The sequence below is a fragment of the Cervus elaphus genome, chromosome 5 (assembly GCF_910594005.1).
Source record: "Cervus elaphus chromosome 5, mCerEla1.1, whole genome shotgun sequence".
In the NCBI taxonomy this organism is placed as follows: domain Eukaryota; kingdom Metazoa; phylum Chordata; class Mammalia; order Artiodactyla; family Cervidae; genus Cervus; species Cervus elaphus.
The window spans coordinates 121920903-121946629 of NC_057819.1; the positions used below are offsets into that span (position 1 = coordinate 121920903).

The window sequence follows — 25727 nt, forward strand, 5'->3', positions numbered from 1 at the left end:
CCTTAATCTGTGGGATCTGGTGCTGTCTCCACTGAGGCAGATTCAGAACTGAGTCCACACTGCAGGTCACCCAGAGGGTGTCCGACAACTGCCTGGTCTGGGAAAAAAACGCCCAAGAACCAGAGCAGCAACAGGTAACTGAATCAGGGAGCAGGTCAACAGGCACCACAGGACTGTGGTCACAAAGCGCCCAACAGGCAGCAGGCATGTGGCAACACCTGCTGACTGTCGCTGCTCTCCTCCAGTGAGGACACATGCTCATCACCTCACAGGAAAAGTCCTCATCACTGTCCAGCAACCAGAGACCACACAGGCTGCCACTGGACTCTCCCTCCCGCCTTAACCACAGATCTAGACAAAGTGTACAAACCAACCGCTGGCAGGCACAAGACACCCACGGCAAGGCTCCAAGCCCTCACAGCAGGCAAGCCCTCAGGCGCACCCACTGTCCCCTCTGCTTCCTCCCAGAGGAACTTTCTAAACCAAGCAGAGAGCCACTGTCCTGATGGGCAGAAAAAAAAACTGTGACTAGTGAGATGGCTACCAAGTGGGGACAGACACTAGAGGAAGGGGGCCTGAGAAAGCACCCCGAATTCTGCATAAGTCTCCCTGGATCCTCAGGCAACTGTGAGGCGTGTTAAGATCCAGACGCGCCATCAGAGAGCAGGTGGGAGGCCAGGAGCCAGAGCCCATAGGTACCCATGTAACACCGGGCAGTCAATGCAGTGTGGGTCCAGCAGGAGGGACTGAAAGGCCACACGTAAGACAAGCAGCTGCTACAGGAGCAAGGGCCACATTCCAGTGGGAGGAACTGACCAGGCCCAGGCAGACAGCAAGACAGCAAGACGGGCACTGCAGCCAGTTACCCGCCTGCCAGCCAGACTCACTCCTCCTAAGGGGACGATGACCAAAAAGGGAATGAATCTACAAGAGAACATGAAAGTACATCAGAGGGGATAAAATGAAAAAAAAGATAGGAGAGAGAAAGCAAACAACAAGACGGAAGACTGAAGCCCCCACGGTAATGATCACACCCAGTGCCCACAGCCTGAACAACGTAGCTGTGATGCTGAATTACTCTGCTTCCCGAGTAAACACTTGGAGTACTTGTGATGCTTCATTTGAAGGTGTCAAGTTGGCCGGGTCACGGGACCCAGATATTTGTTCAAACGTTATTCTGGGTGTGTCTCTGTGGGTGACTGTAGGTGAGATGAACATTTACCTTGTGGGCTGAGTAAAGCAGCTTGCTCTCCCCAGTGTGGTGGGCCTTGCCCAGTCCAGTGAAGGCCCGGGGACCACAGACGGGATCGCTCTCCCCTCAGTGAGGGATTCTTCCTGCCTTCAGACTCAGACTGAAACATCAGCTCCTCCTGAGTCTAAGCCTACCAGATCTGGAGACTCACAACCACGAGCCGATTCCTTGTGTCTCTTTACACACACACACACCCACACCCCCAACTCCCCCAACTGGTTCTGTTTCTCAGGGAAACGTTAACACAGTCCAGAACGTTAATCTTTTACAGCATCTGGAAAGTAGACACTAACATTAGTCTCATAAACAATTTACAGAACATACTAACAGTATGCAAAATACTCAAAAGGTATTTCAGTAAAACATCACTAATGTATAACACACTTCTCTAGAATTTCCTATAACTGGAAACATAATCAATAATTCCTCATAATCATGATCAAATAATTCCTCCCAAAACACACATATTAATACTTGAAAAAAAACTGAAGACTGTTAAAAGTGTAGTACCCCAGCACAATAGAACAGGCTGTTTCCATGGGAGCCAGTAGGACCATTAAGACATCTTTTCCATCCACAGGCAGAGACAGCTCTGTCTGAGTAAACCCTAAGGAGTGAGCCTGAAACCCAGACTGAAATGACCAGAATAGAGCTTCCCCTGCAGTGTGACCCGCCAGTGATGCTGCCCTACACCAGGATGGGCACTTTCAGAACGAGACAAGCTTTCCATCTCATCAGCCCCACTTCAAAAGAAGCCCCACTTCTACCTGGGAGATGTGAGGTCAGAAAATTATCCAAAGAAAAGCTGATCCTTTCAAAATCAGAAACCCTCTTGAGACTGGGGGAAAAAAATGAAAGCAGGAGGACACATCAATTAGCCCATTGTGCCCGGCTGCCTGAAACCTCGGGCCCCACACCAGCCTCCAGACATGCCCTGGCTGCATGGTCACCGCTCAGTCTACCAACCTCCATTTGGCCACCTGCGGCTTCAGGAAGGTCAGGCCCAGCCGCTGCACGAGCTTCACCCCGAGCTTCCGGAGCAAGGTCTGGTTGCTGTCGGGGAGCCTGCAGCTGTCCAGGCACTGGAGAACGGTGGCAGCTGCGAACACAGAACATCCTGCTCAGTTTGCTGGGAACGGTTTGTGTGATCTCCCGAACCCACCAACCCCACCGGACACGCACAACATCAAAACCAGACACTTCACGGCCCCCTCCTCCAAGTCAGTGCAAAGGCCTGCATCCACGCTGCACCCCTTGAGCTCTGCTTCATAAATACCCCTTCACCTCATGTCATTCACTAAGTGCAGCTGGAGTCGGACCTGCTGCACCTTCTCACCGTGAAGCAGGCATCCAGAGATGGAATGCAGAGGAGCCCACAGAGGGAGCGGCAACTTGAGCAGAGAGAGCGGGTGTGTGCATGGCGGGTGGAGCACACGCTAAGGGCCACGAGGACCATGCAGACAGACTTGGGTGTGAGGCTGTAAGAACAGGGAGGGATCTCCACAATCAGGGAAGCGGTGTGATCGGGTCCCCCTGCCACTAAGGCTGTTTGGGGCAATAAGGAGAGCGTCAGGGAAGGCAGAGGCGAGGAGAGCACACGAGACCATGTTTCGTGTTGAGACAAGAGCAGGGCGGTTTTCAAGCCAAGTTGTGATGGCATCTGGGTAACTCCCCAAAAGACCCAAACATCATACAGTGACCAGCCTGGGTACAACTGATGGTAACTCGAGACAGACTCGGGGTCTGCATGTACAAGTCTGTTGAGGACAAACATGTGACGATGCTCACGTTCTCAGGTGTGACCATGACATCAAGATTATGTCTCTTAAAAGAGTCAACAGATGCCAGTGGGATGACAGGGTGTCTGGGGCAGGTGTGAGGGGGAGCATGGATGAAACAGGATGCCCATGCATCAAAAACCTGAAACTTGTGACAGAAACATGAGAATCCACTATACCAGTGTCTCTTCCCTTGTGTATGTGAAATGTCCCATGATGAAAATGTCAAGAAATAAACAGACTCTACTACCCAAATCTGATCCACACATCTTCTAACGCACAGACTAAGAAATTTCTCTTGTTCCAGGTAGTAAGCCTTCCTGCAGCAAGAATGACTATATAGGTTTTCATAAGTTGAAGTTTAATCTAAAATTAAGAGAATGAGACAAAAAGGGCAAATGAGGTAGCCTTGGTGCCAGCAAGAATGCAGCTGGGATCCTAAGAAGCGAGCTGAAGACCTCAGGGCTAGGTCTACATTCCAAGTCCCCAGAATCGACACCTGTCAGTCAGGAACCCAGACCTCCTCTCGGACAAGGCCTGAGGCCAAAGATTTAGATTATTCACACATACACACACTCTCTTACACACGCACACACACACTTGTATACACAGAAGACCAAAAAAAAACCTGTGACAACATTCAAATACAACAAGTCACAAATTTTTGTGCCTATGAATAAACTGTTACTGAGACACATTTGATCAGTATTTGGGCAAACTCATGTCACAAACACATCCTCACTTACAAATAAACCTTACCGTAGGGTAAACAGTCTTCACGTTTTCCATGCTTAAAAATTTGTGCCTAAAAAAAAAAGAAGACTATTAAAATATTACAAAAACCTTTACAAATTTAAAACATAAATTATCAAGTCATTGCAATCTTTCAAAATTTTTATCCTAAACACTCGCCATGAAGTAACAAGATTTGCTATACATGACAAAGAAAGAAATTACAAGACTGAAAAGAAAATCTTCCAAGTGGGCAGCATAAACCACGAACACAGCCTGAGGCGGGGCTCACGGACACACACCAGTGTTGAAATAAGGGCGCTGGCCTGTACAGAAAGGAAAGAATCGCACCAGGTTTCCAGGACCAGCAAGTAACGGAAGGTACCACAGGATAAGAAGCACAGGTTGAATTATCCCACACAAAGGTAAGGCTCCCACGAACTCATCCTCAATCTGAGTCAACAAAGGAGAAAGGGCTCCTCCTGCACTGCACACACGTGGGGCCAGCATGCCATCAAATCATCAAAAACCCGGAGTCCTCAACCTGAAATTTTTGAAAGTCCTCTGCTTTCAAGTCTGCAAAGTGAAAGTGTTAAGTCGCTCAGTCGTGTCTGACTCTCTACAGCCCCATGGACTGTAGCCCGCCAGGCTCCTCTGTCCATGGAATTCTCCAGGCAAGAACATTGGAGGGTTGCCATTTCGTTCTCCAAGGGATCTTCCCTATCCAGGGATTGAACCCAGATCTTCTGCATTGCAGATGGATTCTTTACCATCTCAGCCACCAGGGAAGCAAGTCTGCAAAACTTGTGGTAATTCACACAGGTACCCAAGCCCTTAAATGAAGAGCTCTAAAGCTGAGCACCTGTAAGAAAACAGCTAAGGAAATCCTCCTCCTCCTTCAGGAATAGCATTTAACTGGCACAGGAGACCGCTTCTTAGACCATCTGAAGGTACGTGGGCCTGACTGCCCTGGACCCTGTCCCCGAACACCAGGTCCTGCCGGCCAACGAGCTACATTGAGTTGAAATGAAGAGGGTTAACACCATCCCAGACACTTAGTCAGTGGTGTTTCACATGGTGTTTCATGTGGAGTTGCACGTGGAGTCCCAGGAGCCCTGGACGCACCAAGGCAGGCACACAGAACAGGCCACCGGGGCTCAGACCCACAGGTCCAAGACATCCCAGTACTCAAAGCACGAAGGAACCTCCCAGCCAGCAGCCCACAGCTCCACCACCATCTCCCAGCACACGGGACAATGTCCTCACCGCACCAGCCCTGCTCTGCACCTCTGCTGCAAAGCCCCTTGGCAGAAGTCACGCTCTCCTCTGTGCTCTCTGCCCTTCTCCCCCACCAACTTAACCCCAAAACCATGAGCCAGCCATCGGATTGGGAAGTTCAGGGCATTTCGCTCCCCCGTGACACACACTATAAATGGAGAAGCGACCCCCGGACATCCACAGGTCAGGTCTGAAATATACCCATTTCAGGACTGGTAAACCACTCCCTGAACACCTGAAATCTTTGCCTTTACACTCTGGATTTATGACAAGGAGGAAAGTCACCCAGATCCCCGCGCTTCTTCCTGGTGAACTTTGGAAGCAGTCAGGGAGGTGGCTCTGCGGGAAGGAAACCATCCAGCAGCCGGATGAGTCTCAACGAGACGTGGAAGCCCCCGGGTGAGCCACCCACAGCCCGGGGCAGAGCACTCCACAGCCTGCTCCAGCGGCAGTGGCCACAAGAGCAACCCTCTCAACGCTGGCCATCAGCCTCCTGGCCAGACTGCCAGGACAGGCCCAGTGGACGGGCTCAGAAGGACAGAGGCCCAGGCTGGTGGCCCTGGAGCGGGCCTGGGACCAGGAGGAAGGGGAAGGCAGGCCGCACCTCGCAGCCCACTGCTGTCCCTCACCTGCCTCGCATCCCTCCAGCTCTATCCTGGCCTCCCCAGAGAGCCAGGCCGGGCCTGTACACGGGACCCGGCAATAAAGCTTATGGGACACACCAGTGTGGTTAGATACCTCTAACTTTAAAAAACTAAATGTAGGGTTCATGACAATAACCTGGTCACGGCGGTCTCAGCTCCAAAGTGCCTCACATACAAACCAGGACAGAGAACCCGGCCAAGGATGGGGCCTCACCGAGGGTCCAGTTTCTCCTCCAAGCGGAGCAGGGCTGGGGGGAAGGGGTGTGGGGTGCTCAAGGCTGGCCCAGCCCAGGTCCTGGCGCCAGCGCACCCTATGGTCACACACCACCTCCCCTCTGTCCTCGGAGCACAAGGCCATCCACACGGCCAGTGCTGCTGCACAGAGAAACAACCAGAGCCGCGAGGAGACAGCCGACAACACGACAAGCACGCGAGTTATGAAAGCCACTCGGGTCTCAATCGACTTTCAAAGTGAGAGCAATTATACACTTAAAAACACAAATAAATGTCTTGGTATAAGAATAATTGCGAACACAAATTTTGCCAAAATTTTCTAAAACCATGAAGCACACTCTAGTGCGCCAATAGCTCTAGGAAGTGAAGTAGAAAATACCACTGGGAAGACAGACTATCTCAGCTTCTGAAGCACCAGAACCGCTGACAGCTCTGAGCCCTGCCCACCCCAGGCTCCACGCCGAGCCCGGGGGGCAAGAGGGGAGACCCCGCCACACACTCTGTGTTCTCTTCCAGTAGCTACTACCATCAGAATTGCTACCATGTGGGCATAAAAAAGGACGAATCTGAGCCAGTTCTATTGAGGTAGATGAACCCAGAGCCTGTTAAAGTGAAGGAATTTAGAAAAATATCCTATATTAATGCATTTATGTGGAATCTAGAAAAATGATACTAAAGAATCTATTTGCAGGGAAGGAATGAAGACAAATATATAGAGAACAGACTAGTGGACACAGTGGGAGAAGGCAAGTGTGGGATAAAAATGGAGAAAGTAGCATCAACAGATATATCTACATACATGAGAAGGAAATGGCAACCCACTCCAGTATTCTTGCCTGGAGAATCCCATGGACAGAGCTCTGAGCCTGGTGGGCTACAGTCTATAGGGTCACAAAGAGTTGGATGTGACTGAAGCAATTTAGTAGGCATGCATGCTACATATACATGTGGATATGTACACACACACACATATATATCCGCATATATATTGATACATATAAAACAGATAGTTGGTGAGAACACAGTGACCCCAGTCTGGCACTCTGTGATGACCTAGACAGGTCGGGTGGAGAGAGGGCAGGGAGGTGATATATGTATTAATTATGGCTAATTTGCATTGATGTGTGGCAGAAGCTTCCCTGATAGCTCAGCTGGCAAAGAATCTGCCTGCAATGCAGGAGACCCCAGTTCAATTCTTAGGTCAGGAAAATCCGCTGGAGAAGGGATAGGCTACCCACTCCAATATTCTTGGACTTTACTTATGGCTCAGCTGGTAAAGAATCCTCCTGCATTCTGAGAGACTTGGGTTCAATCCCTGAGTTGGGAAGAACCCCTGGAGACGGGAAAGGCTACCCACTCCAGTATTCTGGCCTGGAGAATTCCATGGACTGTATAGTTCATGGGGTTGCGAAGAGCTGGACATGACTGAGCAACTTTTACTTTCAGCAGAAAACAACACAATATTGAAAAGGAATTTTCCTCCAGTTAAAAAATAAGTTAGAGAAAAGAATTATTACCATGCGGGGAGAAAAAACTTTTGTTTTAAAAATTAGTCCTCAAAATCAGCATGCTGATTATGTGAAACACCCACTGAAGTATTTAGAGGCAGAGGAGTGACTTAAAACAGTTCAACAACACAAGTGTATGTGGTTGTGTATTTTAATATACACAAACACGTGCACACCAACACATACAACATGCATACATAAAGTCAGGAATTCAAGGACTTCACAAGAGTTCACAGAAACCAAAAGGATAACAAAGGAATTTTATAAACAACTTTATGACAACAAGTAAAACAACTCAAAGGAAAGTGACAAACTATGAGATTCCAAATTAGCAAAAATGACTTAAGAAACAGAAAATCTGAATGGACCTGGATCATGTAAAAAAAAAAAGAATTAGTACTGCAGAATCTTTCCAGAAAGAAAACCCCAGGCCCACGTGGCTTTATAACAAATTCTAGCAAACGTGTCTTGTGCAACATGCGTGGAGAATCCTCAGCACATTAGTGGGCAGAGTATGAGAAACCCCCTTCGAAAACTCATTTTTATTCGTCCTTGGTGACAAGATCAGCAGTTTAGGGGCGGTGTGTCTGTCCCGTAAGCTTTACTGTTGGGGTATGAGCTGTCTGGGTCCCATGTGAGGGCCTGGCCTGGTTTCCAGGGGAGGCCGTGGGAGAGATGGAGGGAGGAGAGGCAGGTGAGGGACAGCAAAGTGCTGGGCGGTGCAGCCTGCCCTCTGCTTACTCCTGGCCCCAGACCAGCTCCACGGCCTCCACCGGGACTCTGTACACGGGAAGGGAAGGGTCACAGGAGTTATGGATTCTCCCGTGAGTGGACTCAGAAGGGCAAAGGGGGTGCACAGGAACAAGAATCACAGAAGTCCGGGGCTTTGGTTTTGTTGGTTGGTTGGCTTTTCCACAGGAAACGGGGCCGTCTTCACTGGCCTTCCCTCCTGAAGGCACACGGTCCAACCCAGCGTGCGCAGAGGATGGTGACCCTCAGCAAAGAGAGGAAGTGGCCCACAGAAACACTCTGGTCTTCAGATGGTCAGGAGAAGCCATCAGCCAAGCCACTAAACGGGGAGGGCACCCCACTTTTCACGGATGCATAAGACACGAGCCAACTGAAGACCACTGAGGCTGTCACCCCACATAGAGACAAGACCATACAGCACGCACATCTGAGGCGAGATGACTGTTCCTGCTCTTAAAGAAACCAGCCCAGCACAAGGCGCAAAGAGATGCATTTCTCAGTAATCACTCTCAACCACCACACCTTCCAGTCACCACCCACCCAAGCCGGCTCTTCTGCCCGCTGTGCAACCAGCTTCCCTCCCCGGGACATGTTCTCCAGCCGTAAATCACAGGCTGTCAGCTGCTGGAAGCAAGTCTGCCCGGCTGCCCGAACAGGAGATGCTGGTCTGAGGCCCCTGAAGGCACCACCAAGTCAAGGCCAAGAAAAGCAGCTCCACCCCAGGCTCCAGGAGAAAGGGGCCCACGCCACGCAGCTCAGGGGTGCCACGAGTACCCAAGAACCGTCCTGCGAGGTGACGAGCACTGGCACCGCGGGACTCCTGGCTGCACGACGGCCCCCTTCCCCGTCCCTCAGGACGCCGTGACATCGCCAGCAGACGGGACGGGGCCAGGAAGGGCAGCCTCCCCTGTTCTGTGCCCAGGAGGGCACCGGGCCCCAGTACCCCTGTTCCTGACGTGCACACACAAAGAGGACAACGCACCAACACTTCAGTTCCCGGCTGGACGCCACTCCGAGCTTGCCTGACGGTCCTCGTGCGAGCCAGAGCCCAAGCAGGGCCACACCTTCCATGGAAGGCAACAAAGGCTAACTGCTCAGCCCCCTTCGAGTAAACCCAAAGGCACTGTACAGAGGGATTCTCTTAACTCATACTCCAGGCCCCCTCCCAGCAGGTCAGAGAAAAAACCCCACCACACCCCCTATTCCACCACCCCCTACTCGCCCCCCCCCGACACACACACACACACACGACTGGAGGCTTGCAAAAAATAAAAGGGGGGGAACATGAAAGGTGCCGTCATCTCCCTAAGAAATCAAAGTAAGCTGAAACTGGATGAGGGAGCACTAAGAAACACAGAACTGACCTGAAGGCCATGCCCAACACGTTATGCTGAGAACAGGTCTGAGGGAGGGGAGGGGGCAAGCCAGCCCGCCCAGAGGCACCTCCAGCCTCAAGCAGCAGCAGGACATCTGTTTTCTTGAGAGTGGTGCCTGCTATATGTCTTCGGGGCGACATACATTAAAGGGAAAAGAAAAAAACTTTCTCAACTATAGAAAAATTCTAATTGCTGAAGTTGAGTTTTCAATGGTTGGGATAAACAGCTGATTATTATCAGCTAGGACTCAGAATGAAAAACTACAATTCTGATAAAACACATTTATTAATACATCAAGTAAATTTAAAAGGATTTTAAGTACATAAATACGTAAATAACAGTTGACAGTTATAAAGAAATGTTTAAACAATCAAAACAATCACATCCAGTTTTATCTTCCCACTGTGTGTTCAATCTTTCCCTAACAGTGAAAGCCCAGCAGTAAACACACACCTTCACAGGCATGCAGATGGAGCCCCGCCCCAGCCCCTGACCGCAGCTTCCAGAGTCCCGTCTGGAAGAGGAGGCGGCACAAGAGCTCAGAGGACACCTGACCACATGCCCTCCTGTCTTCAGATGTCAGTCTGCTTGTGACGATGCGTTCTACCACCTTATTAGCCGCCGAGCTTTCTCAACCGTTCTGAACAGAACATGGACAGGGCAGGACCCTAACAGCAAGGTGCATTCAGGTGTTCCCACTGAAACAACCGCTCCCCAGACCCGAGCACGTGGGCAACCTCTGGTCTCACTACGCGGAGGGGCCCAGCTTTTCTGGGCAGGGGGCAGATGACTGGGAAGCCGTTCGGGTGGCTCTCACCTGACCCGGCCACCCTGACGAAGCCTGGTCAGACACCACAAACCATGAGCAGCCACACAAAGGTACGGGCACCGGCAGGCTTTCCACCACCCCAATACACCAATTTCAAACACCATGAAGCTAAAAAGGCTCAAAGCTCTTCTCTTAAAAGGATCCCAATCAATCTGAAGAGCAGTAAAGATGCTGCTGCACCTCGACCTCCACACTGGGAAGATAAACCCCGAAGATGGGAAAGACCAGGAGGAACAGTCTTGGAGGCAGAGCCAGACCAGCGGACTTCTGATCCCTCCCAAACGGGCCTCACTAGGACCAATGACTTTACTGCTGAAGATTCTTCAGACGAAAATAGACTCTCAATTGACTGATGAGTACCAAGAATACTGACTGCACGTCCTACTTGCCTAACACATGACAAACAAAGGATACAAAATGCACAATTCCTATCCCAGAAACTGAGAAACGATCAACATCGAGCTTGCCCAGCTCCCAGAGCAGAGGTCAGAGGAGGCAGCTGTGATCCCCAGAGAACAGTCCCAAGCAGAGCTGGCTAGGACGCAGGAAGGGGCAGGTGCCGAGTTCAGGAGCCGAGCCCAGCAAGAAGACAGGATTATGTGCAGAAGTGAGACAAGAGGAGACACAAGGAGAAAGGGGAAGAAGAGCCTCGCCTGGGACCAGACCAGCAGGGCTGAGCCTACTGCACCGAAGGGCTTTGACGGGGCAGGCCAGTGGGCAGCAGAAATGAGCACAGGACGCAGAACACCCAGAGGCAGCACCCCTGCCCGGAGGGACCCTCAAGATGGGGCCAGCCGCTGAATGGAGGGAGGGCAGCAGCGGGCAGACACCTGCGCTCGAGGCGAGGACCTGGGTGGAGGATGGGGGGGGGGCACGCGGGGGTGGCCAGCGTGGCCCGGTGAGCACTGGACCAGTAAAGGAGGGCCGGGCCGGGGAGACACCTCGCGCCTCGTCCCCGCCGTGGGGCTCAGCACTGGACTTGGCCTGGGAGGGCACAGACAGCACCGGCCGGCACCCTCCTCTGCTGCGGGGCCGCACTCAGAACTCGGGCAGGAGGAGGGCAAAGCCTCAGCACGACAGACACTGCCTTGAGCTGTGGAGCCTGAAGCACCAGAGGTGAGCAGAGTCAGGGCCCTGGGAGCGAGGACAGAAACCAGGGACGGAGGTCAGGGGAGACTCAGGCACACACAGAGCGCGCTGGAGGGCAGGGGAGGGTAGCCAGGCAGCCGGGTGGGTGGGGGCTTCGAGGCGGGTAGCCGGGTGGGTGGTGGCTTTGAGGCGGGCCACCGCTACCTGGGCGGAGGGACACGGGCAGACAGCCTGCGTCTGTCTCCCACAGGGCACAGCGCGCTCTGTCTGTCTCTCATCCAAGGGTCGGGGGCGCTGCGATGGCCGAGTCCCTTCCCCTGCAAGCGTGGGCCCAGGCTGGGCCGCCGGCGAGGGCGCACCTGTCCTGCAGGACACGTCACCCCATCACACAGCAGGTGTACAAACCAGGCCGCCAGGGAACGGAGGCCAGCCTCACACAGTGCGTGTTCCAACAAGACCCGTGCACTGGGCCGCCCGCTGCGCAGAAAACAATGAGTCACGTGAGACGAGAGCGGCCTCGGCGTTGGCTGCTCCACATCGCAGACACACGAGGAAACCGAAGGTACCTTATTTCTGCTGAATCCGACAACAGCGCATGAACTTTACATAAACGTGCACACCCTGAAAATGGCCACATTCAAAGGACTCCTACCCCATGTTCCTCCACCCAGAACCTTGCTCCAGGCAAGTGCTGTGACTAAAAAACCCAAGCAGGTTCGTCTGTCCTCTGGCCAAACACCTTAAAGGAAACCACAGGGTGCTGTTTCCAAAGAACCGAGAGGACTGGCGTCACATCCCCAGGAGAGAGGTCCTGCGTGAGCCAGTGCCTTCTCTTCACATCCTGCCCCTTCACTTCCCCGGTTTTTCATGTTGTCTGTCACCACTTCACCCTTTAACAAGGTGTACCTGTGACAGTGATAGAACGGATAGAAGCAGCCTCACTGTGAAGGGGGGACACACCCCAGAGGCTGGCAGACTGTCCACTGCCAGGGCGGCCGTCACGGAGTGGCAGGGCGGGGCGCACAGAGCACCCCCCGTCCGTCCGTCCGTGAACCTCCAACCTGCAGGGCCAGGGCGAGCACGCCACACGCGCCGGCGGGAGCAGAGCGTAGCACGTCCAGATGGCCAGCAGCCCCCGTTGTTAATACTGTGCTTCCTTCCCTGGAATTTCCTAGATTTCCACTAACCCTAATGCTTAAAGAGGGCCTAAACCAAAGGGTGTTTCAAAGAGCTAGAATTAAGGGGCCTTCCAATGACATGAAGCTGCCGGACACTTGCTTCCCTCCCACAAAAGTTAAAAAAAAAAAAAATCACTGCTGCAAGAGGAATATGCTTCAAGGGAAATAAAAATCAAGCCCCAGTTTCGACAGTACTTGTTACGAGTCCACCTGTTTCGCCTAACCCACACTAATGAGCAGGTGGACAGAGTGAAGCCAAGTGCATCAAAGAGAGGCAGACGGAATCCTGGGGCGCAGCACGCCTGCAGGTTTCATCATGCACAGCGAGCGCCAAGCCTCCCCGTTCAGGTCTGACGAGCTCATGGCGAAACCGCTCCTGCCCGGCAGAGCTCAGCTCCAACACTGCTTCCTCCTGCCTGGGCGGGCGGCGGCGGCGGCGGCAATTAGACCAAATTTCTCCTTCAAAAGGAGGGAAAGGAGAGAGGGACATGACTCCAGAGACACCCTAGGGTATTTCTTTTTCTTCTGTCTCCAGAGGAACCACCGGGCTTCTAAGGCTCCAAAAGAGATGGGCCTGCCCCCGGGAGCACAGGAGGGCCACCTCCCCTGGCAGGACTCTCGAAGCAGGTAATACCCTCGCCGAGGGCACATCTCCCCAGAAAGCACTGGGGTGTGGCTGCCAAAGCACCTCAGCCCACAGGGCTTCCTCCTCTGGGCCAACACTGGGGCAGGGACATGGGGTTCAACTTTGCTAAGGCTTTGAGAAAATCACTTTATTCCTCAGGAGGAAGACAAAACAGGCCTTCACTCCTCCTGAGTGTAAAATGGGGAGGCCACCCGGTATAAAGCCCTTCCCCACTCGTGGCCGGTGAAAGGGCCGGCAGGAGGGCCAACACCTGTGCCCCACGTGTGGAGAAGGAGCAGAACTTGGGAACAACCTAGAAACAAGCAGTGAGAGGATCAAAAATGTTTTTTTTTTTTTTTAAAAAAAGAGGACCTCTGGGCCCAGCCATAGCAGAAACTGGGCAGAATGTGACCCCACGACCTTCTCAAGCCAAGAGGCCCCAGCACCCCGAGGACTTGAGTTGGAGAAAGCCACAGGACCGCTCGCTGGTGGCCTGAGCACAAAAGCCCACCGCCACCAGTTTTGGGCAACGGACACAGAGGCCCCACCAGCTGCAGGCCCCAGGGGTGGTCACCGCTGGCTCCAGTCCCACAGTGGAGGCACCCACAGCCCAGGTGCCCTGACCTGAATGCGGCAACGGCCTCAGGAGGGGTGGCTTCTAGGCCAGGAGGCGCTGCCAGGAGACCCCTGGAGGTGCTGCCAGGAGACCCCAGGAGCCTGTCAAGGATGCAGATTCCAGACTGGGCAGAAGAGGTCTAAAGCAGGACAAAAGTGAGTCAGGAAGCGGCACCCATGTCTGGACGGGTCTACCCTGCAGGCCCAAGTGGACTGACAGGCTCAGCAGCGTTCGTCAGACCCTTGTTTCTCTATGACCTAAGACTTCTCAATGTGACTCACGCAAAAAAACTAAGAATCCACTTACACTCAAACCTTCAAATAAATCATCTCAGCCCTATTCACCCATTCTTCACCAGGGCTCGATGCCCTACACACGCCCACCCAGGAAGCCTACAGCAAGAGCGCGGTGACTAGACCACTCCCTCCCCTCTACTCCACACTCAGCACCGTAATCGGCCAGCCTCCCCCAGCACTGACCCCCAACAAAGCAATAAAGTCCTCCTGAAGCACCTCCCCACACATGCAGCTGGAACGAGAGTTGCCTGCAGCCACAGACTGATAGCCATGTTTCATCAATATGACAGGTGGGTATGCCATAAAAAATTTCTAGAAGACCTCAGAAACACAGGAAATATATTTAAATTGTTACACTTTAAAAAAAAAATCTATTGTAGCAAGGAAGTTGAAAATATATGCTCAAACAAAATCTTACACACAAGCTTTCAGATCAGCCTTATTCAGAGTATCTCAGAATTCTGAGTAACTACAATGGAGTATTAAGAGGGAAGGAGGCACTGACAGGCTACAACATGGAAGTCCTGTGGAAACATGACGCTAAAGAAGCCAGATTCAAAAGGTCACACTGTACACGATTCCACTTGTAGGAAATGTCCTCGATAAGCAAATCCAGAGAGACGGAAAGTAGGTCACTAGTTGCCAGGAACTGGGGGTGCTGGGGGGGTGGTGAGGAGGCACTGCTCATGTGTGGGGGTTTCCTTCTGGGGTGACCAGAGTATTCTGGAATCAGACAATGGTGACAGTTGTACCTTGCGCATGTAAGAAAATAATCATTGAACTCACACACTTTAAAGGGTGTATTATGCAAATTATATCTCAACTTTTCAAAAACCATTGTAACAACATATCAATTTATTTACAAAGTGAAAGGACACATGAAAAAACAGACATCACCTCAACAGACTACAGGAATTCAGGACAGGTTTTATTTTACAAGGTTTCTGGTTGTTGTTTTTTTTAATGTCTTGAGATAGTCTCATCATTAAATGACAGTCCTTCCTCAAGATATTGTGAATGAAAAGACACAGATGAGAGAACATTCTAGGAGCGGAGGAGGCAGGGCAAAGTGCTGTCTTCTGCTTCTCCCACCTCCTGTCCCTCCGCCCCGGGCCATCACGCCATCAGCCCCACTTTCCCCAGGCCCTCTCGCCTCCTACACCCCGTCAGAACCTGCCACCGCCAAAGAGAGAAGATGGGACGACACCCAAGAAGATGACATCACACTGAGTCATCGCACAAACGCCCCCCTTTAAACACAGCCCCAAACACGCTGCTCTCCTCCAAGCGGGCCCTGGGCCCTCCAGCCTCAGAGACAAGGACAGAGTCGCCCACTGCAAGGACCACAGGGCCCAGGGAGGGGAGCCGTGACCCCAGAGCTTCAGGTGTGGCAGCCTCCCCCGCCCCAAAGAATTTAAACTAACCTTTCCTCCCCGTCTATACTAGAAAAAGTACCACCAGACAAGCAAAGCAGGCAGCCAGGAAAGGGTAGAGGTCCAGTCTGCACTTGGTGCAGTGACTACAAACACCCAGGGCATCTGAACAAGAACAAATTCCAAAACCTGCCTTATTTCCTTCACGCTGGTTCTAACCATTTTCCTCTGTAACAAGCCTAAGCAGCAGGAAGCCCGAGGAGGACACTCCCCTGCCCGCCCACTGGTTCTGGCTCTGGCTCAGCTCTGCGGGCACCAGTGCCCCCTGGCGGCAACGCACAGCATCACCAGTCCATCCCCTTCACCTGGGCAGAAAGCCCATCGCTAACAGCACAGGGCCAGCCCTGGGTCACAGGGCCCAGTGAAAGCAGCAGAGGAAAGAAAGATGTTGTCGGGATTCAACATCTCCTGTGTTCCAGCCACTTCACAATGAAACCAAGGTATTAAATAGGGCTTGTCCCTGCCGTTCCCACAACCCCAAGGACTGACTGCTGAAGCCCCACAGGGGCAGTTTCCATTTTACCAGGGCCTGCAGCGTCCCGTCCATGGCGATGACCCCCTCAATGGTCTGGAAGGAGGAGCGGGCCAAAGTGTACAGGCTCCAGTCCAGGAAACTCGCCATCTTCTTCTGCTTGACATCAGGCCGCGTGACAAACCTGCCGGAAGGGAACAGACAGGTAGTGACAGCTCAAACCTGGCCCTGGCTGACAATAGCCCACCCTTTCCTGACCCACCACCACTCTCCAATGAAGACCCTGGCCCTCGGGTGGCGATTCCCACCACCACCACCACCTCTCTGGGGTCTCACACAGACAATCCCTCCCAGCTCCCACCTCCCGAGCCCCCGCTCATCCCGAGGCCCCATGAACCATAGGCCCACCTTCACACCCAAGCCCAGCAACGCCCACTCCTTGGCCCGACTTGGCATCCCTTTCCCGTGGGACTCCGCGCTGCCACCTGCGATCTCCCGCTCCGCACCTGCCTCAGGACTCCTTCCCCATCCTCTCCGCCTGCTGCACAGCCCCACGCGGAGCGCCGGCCGTGTCCACAGCCCCACTGTCCCCATCGCAGGCGCGTGCTCCCCACGTGCTGGCGCTCGCCCACCCTCTTGCACGCGGTCTGGGCCGGCAGCCACCCTTGGGCTCCCACACTGAAGCCTGGGCCCCCTTCACTCCTCTCCAGCCAGCGCACACGCCCGTCCCCCGGCTCTCGGGCTGAGGCTGAGCCCCATCCTCCATGGGAGCCTGCAGCCTGGGGGCAGAAACACAGGAAGCAGGCAAACAAGAAGGAAAGAGCTGAGGGGAGGATGGGAGGCCCAGGGGCAGCATCAGGGAGGTGACCTGTGAGGACTGCTCGCTCTGCCAGGGGCAGGCACTCACAGGGCGTGAGTCCCTGGGCCCAATACCACGGAAACACGCCAGGTCCCACTCGCCCCGGGAGCAGCATTTGGCAAGCCCAGCACCGTCCTCTGCACCCTGCAGGAGCCTCTCATCCTGACCAGAAGCCCCCCACCGCCCCCCACAGGCCCCTCTTCACTCAGCCACCACCACCCAGCGCTAGAATTATGCTGCAGCCACATGGAAGGTCTCTGGGTCAAAAAAAACAAAGCTGCCATTACTGTCTTCCGCCACCCCTAACAGGGCGCACACCCAGAGACACGGTCACCAAGGATTTACCAAACTTTAGGATGCTGGTTACCAAGGAAAACTAACATGCCATACCCTCAAGACATCTTGTTTTGGTGGGTCTGGGAAAAGGGGCCAAAAAGTTCACAAAATCTGCACTTCAGGGGGATCACCTAAAATGGATAACTGATGATATATACCCATCTCAATGTCCTTGGCCTTGTTTAAAGCCCTTTGATGGGGGGAGGGTGCAGATAGGATGAAGGCCACACCCACAGCGATTTGATCCTCAGCCTGACGTCTGATCAGCCCACAGGCTGAAGACAACAGCCAGCCGGCAAGCACCACACAACTCCAGCTGGCACGCATCACACCACGTGGGCAGGCACAGCATCCGCAGCGGGGCAGCCCTCGGGACAGGCAAGGGTGCAGGCACAGAGTGGCCCACAGGGCCGGGACCCAAAGCCCCACTCAGAGACACAAGTCACGGCGCCGGCCACTGGGGGTCACACGCCCTGCTTCCTCCACCCGCTCACCTGCGGAGTCAGCAGGAGCCCAAAGTTCTGTGTGCACCCTGCAGTGGCTGACTTCCATTCCTAGGCAAATCACACAAGGGGAGTTGCCAACTCACAGTAAAACACCCAGGGCTCCTTTAAAAGGTTTAAACAAGTAGATTTTTTTTTTTTCTTACTAAAAATGTAACGTTGGCAGCAGAGGTCCTAAAGTACAGATAAGCAAAAATGGAAAACTACACCACAGATGTAATGCCCAGAAAAAGACCTTTCTGCACACACTGAAATATCTCTGAATCCTAGGCTTCCTTACTTTTTAGGAAAACTTACATCACAAATTAGGTCCACTGTCAATGTGGAGCCCAGAAAACACACGTGAGTGTTTTCAGGGATCCCCCTTGTCCTTCTCTCAGGAAGGTAAGCTCCACAGAGTGAGCAGCAAAACCTTCTAACAACAGGACCAGACCTACCAGGGGGACGAAGTGCAGAACACTGGTGGGACGGACACACCACTCATCGGCACTGTTACCACACGGCACCTGGCCCGAGAGTGAAACAGCACAGGTGAAGTGACAAACCCTATTCTGTGTAAGAACTTACTGTGTATTTTTAAATAAACAAAGGAAAAGTGAATTGTTCATAAAATGGTGAATTTAGTTACAAGAGGGAAAAAAATCTATTATATACCCTATGACAAAAGAAATTCCAAATGGATTAATAATTCTATATGAAACAATAAAAAGCTAGAAAAATATCAGTCAGTTCAGTCACTCAGTCATGTCCTACTCTTTGTGACCCCATGGACTGCAGCACGCCAGGCTTCCCTGTCCATCACCAACTCCCAGAGCTTGCTCAAACTCATCTCCATCGAGTCAGTGATGCCATCCAACCATCGCATCCTGTCGTCGCCTTCTCCTGCCTTCAACCTTTCCCAGCATAAGGGTCTTCACAAATGAGTCAGTTCTTCGCATCAGGTGGCCAAAATATTGGAACTTCACCATCAGTCCTTCCAATGAACATTCAGGACTGATTTCCTTTAGGATGGACTAGTTGGATCGGATCTCCTTGCAGTCCAAGGGACTCAAGAGTCTTCTCCAACACCACAGTTCAAAAACATCAATTCTTTTGCACTCAGCTTCCTTTATGGTCCAATTCTCACATCCACACATGACTACTGGAAGGAAAAACCGTAGCTTTGGCTAGACGGACCTTTGTCAGTAATGTCTCTATTTTTTAACCTGCTGTCTAGGTTTGTCATAGCTTTTCTTCCAAGGAGAAAGCGTCTTTTAATTTCATGGCTGCAGTCACCATCTGCAGTGATTTTGGAGCCCAAGAAAATAAAGTCTCTCACTGTTTCCACTATTTCCCCATCAGATGCCATGATGTTAGTTCTCTGAATGCTGAGTTTTAAGCCAGCTTTTTCACTCTCCTCTTTCACTTTTATCAAGAGGCTCTTCAGTTCCTCTTCGCTTTCTGCCATAAGGGTGGTGTCATCTGCATATTGATTATTGCAGGTTATTGATATTTCTCCTGGCAATCTTGATTTCAGCTTGAGCTTCATCCAGCCTGGCATTTCGCATGATGTACTCTGCATATAAGTTAAAGAAGGAGCGTGACAATATACAGCCTTGACACTCCTTTCTCAATCTGGAACCAGTCTGTTGCTCCATGTCCGGTTCTAACTGTTGCTTCTTGACCCACAGACAGGTTTCTCAGGAGGCAGGTATGAGGATCTGGTATTCCCGTCTCTTTTAAGAATTTTCCACAGTTTGTTGTGATCCACACAGCCAGGCTTTAGCATAGTCAATGAAACAGAAGTAGATGTTTTTCTGGAATACTCTTGCTTTTTCTATGATCTAATGGATGTTGGCAATTTGATCTTCAGTTCCCCTGCCTTTTCTAAGTCCAGCTTGAACATCTGGAAGTTCTTGGTTCACATACTGTTGAAGCCTAGCTTGGAGAATTTTGAGCATTACTTTGCTAGCATGTGAGATGAGTGCAATTGTGCAGTAATTTGAGCATTCTTTGGCACCGGAATGAAAACTGCCCTTTTCCAGTCCTGTGGCCACGGCTGAGTTTTCCAAATTTGCTGGCATACTGAGTGCAGCACTTTCACAGCATCATCTTTTAGGATTTGAAATAGCTCAGCTGGGATTCCATCACCTTTGTTCATAGTAATGCTTCCTAAGGCCCACTTGACTTCGCATTCCAGGATGTCTGGCTCTAGGTGAGTGATCACACCACTGTGGTTATGTGGGTCATGAAGATCTTTTTTGTATCGTTCTTCTGTGTATTCTTGCCACCTCTTATATCTTTTTGCTTCTGTTAGGTCCATACCACTTCTGTCCTTTATTGTGCCCATCTCTGCATGAAATGCGTCTTTGGTACCTCTAATTTTCTTGAAAAGCTCTCTAGTCTTTCCCATTCTATTGTTTTTCTCTATTTCTTTGCATTGATCGCTGAGGAAGGCTTTCTAATCTCCCCTTGCTATTCTTTGGAACTCTGCATTCAGGTGGGAACATCTTCCTTTTCTCCTCTGCCTTTCACCTTGGAATGCAGAGTTCCAAAGAATAGCAAGGGGAAATAAGAAAAATATGATTCTTTGCAAAATCTCTTATGAGAGTAAGCCTTTAAGCATAAAAGTAAAAAATAAATAAAGGAAAACAGTTACCATGTTGACTTTAGAATTAAAAACTTCAGTCCAAAGAAGAAGTAAAAGGCTACCATCTGGGCTTCCCAGGGGGCTCAGTGGTAAAGAATCCGCCTGCCAATGCAGGAGTGGGTTCAATCCCTGGCGCAGCAAGACCCCACACGCCATGGAGCGACTAAGCCTGTGCTCCAGAGCCCGGGAGCCGCAGCTGCTGAGCCCGAGCCCGAGCGCCTGTGCTCCACAACAAGAGAAGCCGACACAGGGCAACTAGAGAGTAGTCCCCGCAGCAACACAGACCCAGCACAATCTTAAATAAATAAATTTTAAAAAAAAAAAGGTTACCAACCACCTGGAGAAAATATCACACCCTCCTTGAGCTAACATCCTTCACAGAGAAAGCGCACACTAGCAGAAAAAAAGCACCAAGAAACCCACAGATATTAGAAATCAGATTACAACACAGGACATAAAATGTCTGAAATAAGATTAATGTGTTGAAACTCACCAGCGATCAGTGAAATAAATCTAAACGTGAGTAATAAATAAAACAATGCACAATCCAGCTGGGGGAGCAGGGTTGTGCGTAAGGCTGCCTGTGGTGGAGGGGTTTTGAAAACTTGCTCCCAAGAGTCACTGGTGCACAGATTCAACAACGTCCTTGTGTCCTGTGGCCACCTCTAGGGCACTATCCTAAGAAAATAATCCCAAATATCAAAATAGGTTTACAACCAAAGCTAGTCATTACATCACTACTGATAAGAGGAAGATGTGAGGAAGCTGGTTAGAGTAAAAACAGTGGAATATAAAGGGGCCATTTAATCAGTCATAATGTGAAATTAAGTGAAAGAACAAATGTTAATTCATGAGACTGTGCTACGCAAATTCCATACAGTGACAGCACAGAAAGACAAAACAAAAAAATACAACACATGTGTTGTGTATTATAATTATAAATGGGTAGGGTTTTCCTAATTTTCTATGTTCCAACTTTTCCACATGGAACATACATTGATTTCATAGCAAGATAAAAACATCTGCTTTTTAAAACTAATATAATCAGGAAGAATAAAGGCATATTTTTTCATTGATGAGTTTCTGTACAATCAGGAAGAATAAAGACATATTTTTCCATCCACAAGTTTCTGTAAAGTAACATTCATATTCAAATGTCTTGGCATATTTAACAAAGTTACAGAACGTGCAGCCCATATTTAAAGGTTCTGGTTAATAAAAGCAAACGGATGCAGCTGCAAATAAACTACACATGGTAAGAGGAAGCATTCAAAGCTGATAGGGTATGACAGGCAGCTCCCTCATGAGACACCAGAAAACAGACGCCAGCGGGGACAAAGGCCACATGTGACTACTCTTCATACCCAGGGTCTCACTGTAACAGCTCACCAAAAAAAGACTGAGAAACAGGCGAGTCAGAACCCACCTAGAGCAGCTCTAGACCTGAGGTCATCTGCCCTCTCTAAGGCTAAAGGAAACTGGGTGCACCTACAACCTAGCAAAATCAGCTGGAGCTCTTTTAATGAGCTAACAACCTGGCCGCAACCTCACAAACGCCAGCTTGTCCAACCACTAGATGGCGCAGGAGCAGCCAGCCAGCACCGCACAAGCCACCAGGGGTCTCTGGCTATCACCCTTCTGGAGGACACCCGCGACGGAGAGAAGGAGGGTTTAGGGTTTCACCCCACAGGTGCAGTACCCCACCAGGTCAAGCTCAGCACAACGCTACCAAATCAGCACTGCTGATGAAAAGACATGACGTCTCATTTAACAAAGAGCGCTACCAAATCAGTACTGCTGATAATAAAGACATGACGTCTCATTTAACAAAGAACGCTACCAAATCAGCACTGCTGATAAAAAGACATGACGTGTCATCTAACAAAGAACGCTGCCAAATCAGTACTGCTGATGAAAAGACATGATGTCTCATTTAACAGAGAACGCTACCAAATCAGTACTGCTGATAATAAAGACATGACGTCTCATTTAACAAATTTAGCAAACATTTGTAAGATCACATGCTATGTTGATAAATACTGGGAAAAAGGAGACTTTCAACTTGATCAACCTTTCCAGTAGCTGCATTTAAAACCCCTAGAATGTTCATTCCTCTTCTAGGAATTCATCCCCCAGAATCAATCAGAAATCAAACAATCTCACAGAAAAAGAGGTCAGACTTATGGTTACCAGAGAAAGGGGTCAGGGAGGGGAGCTGGAGAACGGCAGTCAAAAATTTCCAGCTATAAGATGAATAAGTACTGCAGACGTGACAGGCAACATGATAAATGTAATTAACACTGATAAGTGTCACATAATGAAAGTTGTTCAGAGTAAATCCTGGGGGGGGGGGGGGGGCGGTAGGGAAAAAAGGAGTTATGAGATTACATGAAATTACGTGCGTCAAACTTCTGAAAACTGGAAAGCACTACAGAATATGACGAGTCTTTCATTCAATTTAAAAAAAAAAAGTAAATCCAAAGTCATCACAAGGAAAGAGTCATCACAGGAAAAAAAAAAATTTTTTCTGTATCTTTAATTTTGTATCTATGTGAGATGATACCTGTTCACTAAGCCTACTGCAATAATCATCTTATGATTTATGTAAGTCAAGTCTCCATGCCGTAAGCCTTAAACTTGTACAGTGCCATATGTCAATTATGTATATCTCAACAAACCTGGAAGGAAAAAATAGAGCCAATCAAAAGAGTATGAAGTTTCATGTTGAGTGTCTGAGGCGGTGCTAATTTTACTATCAAAAGGTCTACTCATGCAGCGGGACTGGAGAAAGAATACATCACACCTTCATCGCGTCTGGAAGACTGACCAAAGCTCCAGGCCGGCCTGCCGGCACCAGGATCAAACCTGCAAGTGCACCCACGTGCCAGGGATCGACACGCCCACCAGCAGGGGAGAACAAAGGCCCCAGCAGTTACGTCTCTGGGGATGACAGTACATGCGAGTCTTATTTTGCACTTTTATCTTCCAAAACACACGATTACTTTCACAGTTAGAAAGAAACGCATGCTTTTTCATTCCTTGTTAAAACCATGAGAAAGCTCTGGCGGTGACTTTCTCCTCACCCAGGAAAGGTATATCAGACATGTTCAGGTGCTTCCTTCTTCATTCCTAAAATCAGCCTCTTGAATTCAGGCTCTGCCCAATGGTTTACTTACACAAATACTTACTTAAAGTACTTACACAAATACTTCCTTCAATGCCCCTAAATGCCCCATAAATCAAGCATGTCTCTTCCCACCTTGCACAAGATCATGGCTACATACATAAGACAGGGTGACCCTGAAGTGTTGCCACAATCAAGACACCCAAAAGCTCTTACAGCCAGTTTTCAACTTTCATAAACATGGAGGGGGGATAAAAGTCAAATTTTTTAACTCATTTACACTCTACACATACTTTAAATCACACCATACAAAAGATTTATAAAAACTGCTTTCTTCCATTCTCATATTCCATGAAACAAGTCTACGCAGTTTTCATACCCATCTTTGGCACCTTTTTTTTTTTTTTGAGACTTCAGGCCCTGCTGCCTGGGTCGTCTTACTCAGCTCATCAGAAAAATCCATCTTAGCCTGCTTCAGGCAGACTGTTTTTAGTTAACATGCAATGTTTGGGGATTTTTATCCCCAGCCATAATGATGCAATCACAGCCCATGATCTCCACAAACCACAGTGTGGACTGCTAAGTGACTTCCAAAGGCTCTTTTAACTGACACCCCCCTAGAGGAGAGGTCTGGCCCCAAGAAAGTGCTACACCTGTTCAAAATCTGCACTCCCTTGATGGGCCCACGAGCCACTAACCTGGCATCGGATAACCCTGAGACCCTAACCAGCACTGACGGTGGTCACATCAGGTTCAGGTTCCCTTTCCCAGTGCTGGGTTCCCTCAGGGAAAGCAGCCAAGTCCTCAGGACCGCAAAGATTCCCCAGGCCTCTCAACCGAGTGTCCTCTCTGATGACAACAGAGACACAGGTCACAGACTGCAAAGAGTCTCAGAAAGCACTTACTTGGACACAAGGACAGCAGCTGCATCTCGGGCCTTGTCACTGACGACCAGGTAGGACTACAGGGAAGGGTAAAAGGACAGGCGTCGTTACCACACGATGCAAACATCAGGGACCCACTCAGCCACCTGCTCCCACACCCAGCGGATCCGCGTAAGTGCAGGCTCAGGGGCAGAGGCCAGACTCTGAAGCTGCACGGACCACTCATGAATGTGGGCTCAGGCCTGCAGCTGCCACACATACGCTCACCCTCAGGGGAGGGCCCAATCTGCACACAGCATGTGGCCACACTCCTTGAAACGTACATTTGCAAATGTGGCTGAAAAATGAAGCATGTGTGTTGCTACCCAGAGTGCGCATGGACAGGCCTGGGGCCCGCCAGCACCACGGCATTCAGAAGAGCTGGGAAGCCCTGCTCAAACACAGGAAGGCTGCACTTTAACGCAGGGACTCAGACGTTCCTGAGGTTTCCAATTCTCAACTGCTTACCAAATGATATATTTAAACGACCTTTTTTTCTGAAGGAGAAATCTTTAGAAACTGGGCCTCTCCTCGGGCAATCCCACTTAGGAGACAAGCACCCAGAGGGTAACCAAACTCAGCTAGAAACAAACCACCCATCTAGAAAAGACTATTCACATTTCAGAAATAAGGATACAGTGGTGCACCTTTTCCCCTAACGACTCTGAGGGAGATGCCTACTTACTGACGTGAGACATTCAGACCAAACGGCTCCAGGGAAAAGCAGGTCTCAGGCAGCAGGACATCAGGGGCCCCTGTACGCGTGGGCCACACGGAGCAGCATAAAGAAGGCTGGGAGCCAAACCCCTGTATTCAGATTTGGATCCACCATGTGTGAGAAAGAGAGCTGGCCAAGTCACTTATTTCTCACACATGTTGCCTCCTCAGTAAAATGAGGATAAAAACAGTGAACTGTCTCATTAAGCAGGATGAAAAGCCTCTTTGAAGAATGTCTGGTGCAGAGCAGGCACCCAGACCAGCTTAGTTTAAGTGTGGTGGGCAAGTTCTAAGATGGACCTTGGTCCTGCCCACCAGTGCCCACGCCCTGTGTAATCCCTCCCATGTGGGTTGGACACGATGACTTGCTTCTAACCGAGAGAATTTGGCAGGAGGTAGGATGTCACTTCCACGATGAGGTCACACTAACATGTGACCTCTGCTTTGCTACAGACCCTGCCCCGTGCTGGTTTTCACAGAGTAAGTCGCCATTGTTTGGGGCGGGGGGGCTGGGGCTGCATGGCAAACAGCCAGCAAAGCACTGAA

At 50.5% G+C, this 25727-nt stretch overlaps 1 protein-coding gene across 1 annotated transcript in view; it reads right to left on the reverse strand.

Annotated features, from left to right (window-relative positions):
• The window catches only part of TBCD (tubulin folding cofactor D), a 142752-nt gene that overhangs the window by 105351 nt on the left and 11674 nt on the right, over nt 1-25727 (reverse strand). Inside the window, exons 6-9 of the mRNA XM_043905093.1 lie at nt 24447-24502; nt 16142-16274; nt 3790-3835; nt 2219-2351 (exon numbers count right to left, since the gene is read on the reverse strand). Of these exons, the coding sequence (XP_043761028.1) occupies nt 2219-2351; nt 3790-3835; nt 16142-16274; nt 24447-24502 (368 nt within the window). The remainder of the gene's footprint in view (nt 1-2218; nt 2352-3789; nt 3836-16141; nt 16275-24446; nt 24503-25727) is intronic.